The sequence below is a fragment of the Vicia villosa genome, unplaced genomic scaffold (assembly GCF_029867415.1).
Source record: "Vicia villosa cultivar HV-30 ecotype Madison, WI unplaced genomic scaffold, Vvil1.0 ctg.005127F_1_1, whole genome shotgun sequence".
Classification (NCBI taxonomy): Eukaryota; Viridiplantae; Streptophyta; class Magnoliopsida; order Fabales; family Fabaceae; genus Vicia; species Vicia villosa.
The window spans coordinates 47,760-51,329 of NW_026706578.1; the positions used below are offsets into that span (position 1 = coordinate 47,760).

A 3,570-nucleotide genomic window follows, 5' to 3' on the forward strand; every position below is an offset into this window, starting at 1 on the left:
TGTTCCAATATTACTTTTCTTTCTTGGAGATGGTTATCTAGCGGATATCCTAAGTTTAGATCCAATTATTATGATTGGTTTAAATTTCCTTTATCCGATTCAATCATGCTCTAGTCTTTTTTGTGTAAGGGTTGCACCCCTAGTGCGAGCTTTATTAATCAATTGCCTATTAAAAAAAAAAATAATAAATAATATAACATAAATATATTGTGCTAAACATATATCAAACAACTCAACAACTCATGCATTCTTTCCTACAAATGAAACATCAAACACCATGTTTTGTTTATCTCTTAACTCAAAGAGACAGGTATCTCCTATCTCCACCCTACAATCTTTTCTAAACTTGGACCAACCTCCACTTAATCTCCATCGCTTGATACTAGGATAATAATTAACTTTTACCAACCATAATTTTTCCTTCATTTTCAGCTTTACAATTTGTTTTGGCCTATTCATAAGCTCGTTTGGAACATTCTACAAATACAAAAAAAAGAATTATATATGTAAATTTATATATATTTATATATGGTAACTGTTATTTACGTAATTAGTCATACCGGATATAAACAATTCACAAGAAGCTTAAATGACGAGTTCATCACATTACGACTTTTTGAACCTGCATAAACACACAAGTGACAACAAATAATAATTAATTTTTATATTAAAAATTAAGTGCTCAATTTATTAGAAATTTTTAGATATGTCACTCTGCTCAAAATTTATATTATGTCTTTGAATGTATCAATAGTCCTTTGTTAGATTCTTACATTAAAAAAATGAATCCTTAAACTCTTATATATTTTTGAAAGCCCTATCACAAATTTAAAATTATTTAAAACTTAACAAGCATAGCTAAAACTAATTTAAAAATCACGTTATTTAAAATTTATGGAAATTTTTAAACTAAAGTTTAACAATATAATATAAAAACTTTTTAGTTTAAAAATATATAAATTATTGATAAGGGTAAAGATCAAATCAAAAGAAAATATTTAAGAGAACTATTTAAAATTACAAACATTTAAGAAATCTTTACATTAATAAAATTTCATTTTTATAAAGAGTTAGAACAATATACCTTTTGATCTTCCTCTAGAAGTTTCTCCCACACTTTTTTTCTTTGCAACGGTAGTATCACTAGAAGATACACCTATATAACCCATTCATGAACAAAAACACCAAGACTATAAACATAATATAGATGAAAGATGATAATCAAACATAATTCAAAAATATTTTAACTAATATAAAACAAACAAAATATGAATGAAAAAAAAGGAAATACCTGAAAACATTTTATGTTTCTTCTCCTTTCTGACTCGATTAATGGTAATAGAAAATGAAAGTGGTTGATCTTGAGTCATCACAAATTTACAAACATCACCGATTTTTAAATTATATTTTTCTGTAAATTTCTTCCAACCACGTTTCATACTAAATCCTCCATTGTCATCATTATACTCAATATTCACTTCCATAGCCATGTCATTCTCAAATTTTATCATTGCTTTTCTTGCACTCTTTTTGAAATATTTTCTCGAAAACACTACTGGAATCCTCTGTTTAAATTCATGAATCATGGTTTATTAGTGGTTCATACAAATGAACTAAAGCCAAAATTAATAGACATTTTAGATAGAATACATACCAACGTATAGCCTTTAGCGTAAGATGGTTTCAGTGTAACTTCAAAATATGGACTATCATTATTAGCCCTCCCATTAATAGCATATCTCTTTTTACCTACAAAATTATTTAAGGGAAAAAACCATTTTCAATATTTAAAACTATGTAGTAAATTTAACCTTCAAAACGTGAAATTAACTTGTTTTGAAAATTTTCCAGAAAAAAAGTAGCTATTTTACAGTTATTATCACAATAAATCATTTTTAAAACATATGAATAATAAATCATAGAACATTTTTCCTCATTCAATTAAAGTAGTTTTCATATTTTTCTATATTCTCTTAAACATTTTTAAAATAATAGTAAAGTGAGACAACTTTTAACATAAATTAAAATTTGATTATGATCAAGACCTCAAAGCTTTTTCTTTCAAGATCAAAGCCACGGTGTATAGCAAATATAATTTTGGTATTAAAAAATAAACTAAAATAATGTGTGAGATGAAAATAAATTAAAAATCATAATCTAACAAAAAAAGAAAAAAAAAACGTGAATAAAAAAAAAAAGATGAGATTGAAATTATTAAAGCAAAAAATTAAGCATGAAATTGAAAGAAAAAAAATAGATGAACTCACCTGCATGTTTTGGTTGGGTAGTATTCAAATCTGAATCAACTTCTCTTTTTCTTTTGTTACTTTTTTTCTTTTTAGGTAGTGCAACTTCTTCACTCTCATCTAAACTCTCATCAACCTCATCTACACATCTTATATCAGAATAATTTATTTCTAAACAACTTCGATTAAATATCTTAACTTTGAAGTGTGATTCATCTATATATTTAAAAGTTAAGAAATATGCAAAATTAAAATTCTTAGCAAAAATTTCCCAATTTTTATCAAACCAAATATCTCCATCACGCTCTACCCAAAATATTTTCTGTTGAACACCATTTGGAAGTCTAAGAAATATTGGATTTGAAGTTCCATTCCAATATTTGTTAACATATGATTTTGGAATTCTCTGCAATACATGAATTCAAAAATATAAACATGCATAAACAAAATGGTATATATAAACTAAAATGAAACATATACATACCAGTTGTTTATTCTTCATTATTACTCTATGAAAACTGGGACGCTGTTGAGTTGCCATGTTCTTGAAGCTTGTTTGTTGAGTTGAGCTGAGAAGCCGATATGGTGATTTTGTGTTTTTCTTTTGTTGCTGGGTTTATCTTTGTTTGATTGATTGAACGCTTTCAATGGTTTGTCTTAAATATAAATAAAATTATTATTGGTGTGTGGTTGGTGAGGCCTAGCCTCTATTTTCCAAAAAAAACATAGTATGTAAATACTATACAAAATTTGTCTTAAATATATATTATAGAATGAGAATGTTGGGTGAGTGAGTGGGTGGGGCTTACCTCATATGGTTATACGAATTCACTTCATCTCTGAAAGTGAAATTTAAATACTCCTATTGATATTTATTTCTGCTGGTCTAGTTAAAGAAACAAAAGTAAACATTTTCTTATACACTTTCTAAACTAAAACTACTTCCAACCTTTTAAACTCATTGAACTATATATGTTTTACATAAATAAGTGAAAATTTCACCTTCATTCACTTACGCAAAAGGTGAATATATTATTATTTTATTATATACTTGTAACTTTCCAAGGATTTTGGGAAGAATGGATTTATACTACTTTATGATAACATCCCTTAGAGTGTTAAAAATCTTTTGACACAAAATCTCCCGTCTCTAATTCATAGCCTTGGGTTCTCCAATTTTCAAGTAATTGATGACGTGTTTTTTTAAGGTCATTCAACAAAAGACTTGGTAACCAAAACTTTATGAGACGTAGTAGGGAGTATGCTATAAGAGACAGTGTTGTTGGCATCATAATGCTGAATTGAAGTCGTATGTCTTACACAT

At 26.9% G+C, this 3,570-nt stretch overlaps 1 protein-coding gene across 1 annotated transcript; it reads right to left on the minus strand.

Moving 5' to 3' along the window:
* Positions 1–216: 216 nt before the first annotated feature.
* LOC131642493 (B3 domain-containing transcription factor VRN1-like) lies at positions 217–2,929 on the minus strand. Its single transcript, XM_058912736.1, has 7 exons — positions 2,731–2,929; positions 2,268–2,652; positions 1,655–1,749; positions 1,292–1,565; positions 1,085–1,156; positions 561–622; positions 217–477 (listed from the first exon to the last, which is right to left on the minus strand). Exons 1-7 carry the CDS (start codon positions 2,785–2,787, stop codon positions 241–243), a joined length of 1,182 nt encoding a protein of 393 aa, XP_058768719.1. The 5' UTR covers positions 2,788–2,929; the 3' UTR covers positions 217–240.
* Between the last annotated feature and the right edge of the window lie 641 nt (positions 2,930–3,570).

Excerpts from the sequence above, each read along its gene's own strand:
- LOC131642493 (XM_058912736.1), bottom strand. The coding sequence starts at position 2,787 with ATGGCAACTCAACAGCGTCCCAGTTTTCATAGAGTAATAATGAAGAAT. Across the intron at positions 1,750-2,267 it reads TACCCAACCAAAACATGCAG|GTAAAAAGAGATATGCTATT; the intron begins GTGAGTTCATCT and ends ATAATTTTGTAG. Across the intron at positions 1,157-1,291 it reads GAAACATAAAATGTTTTCAG|GTGTATCTTCTAGTGATACT; the intron begins GTATTTCCTTTT and ends TGGGTTATATAG.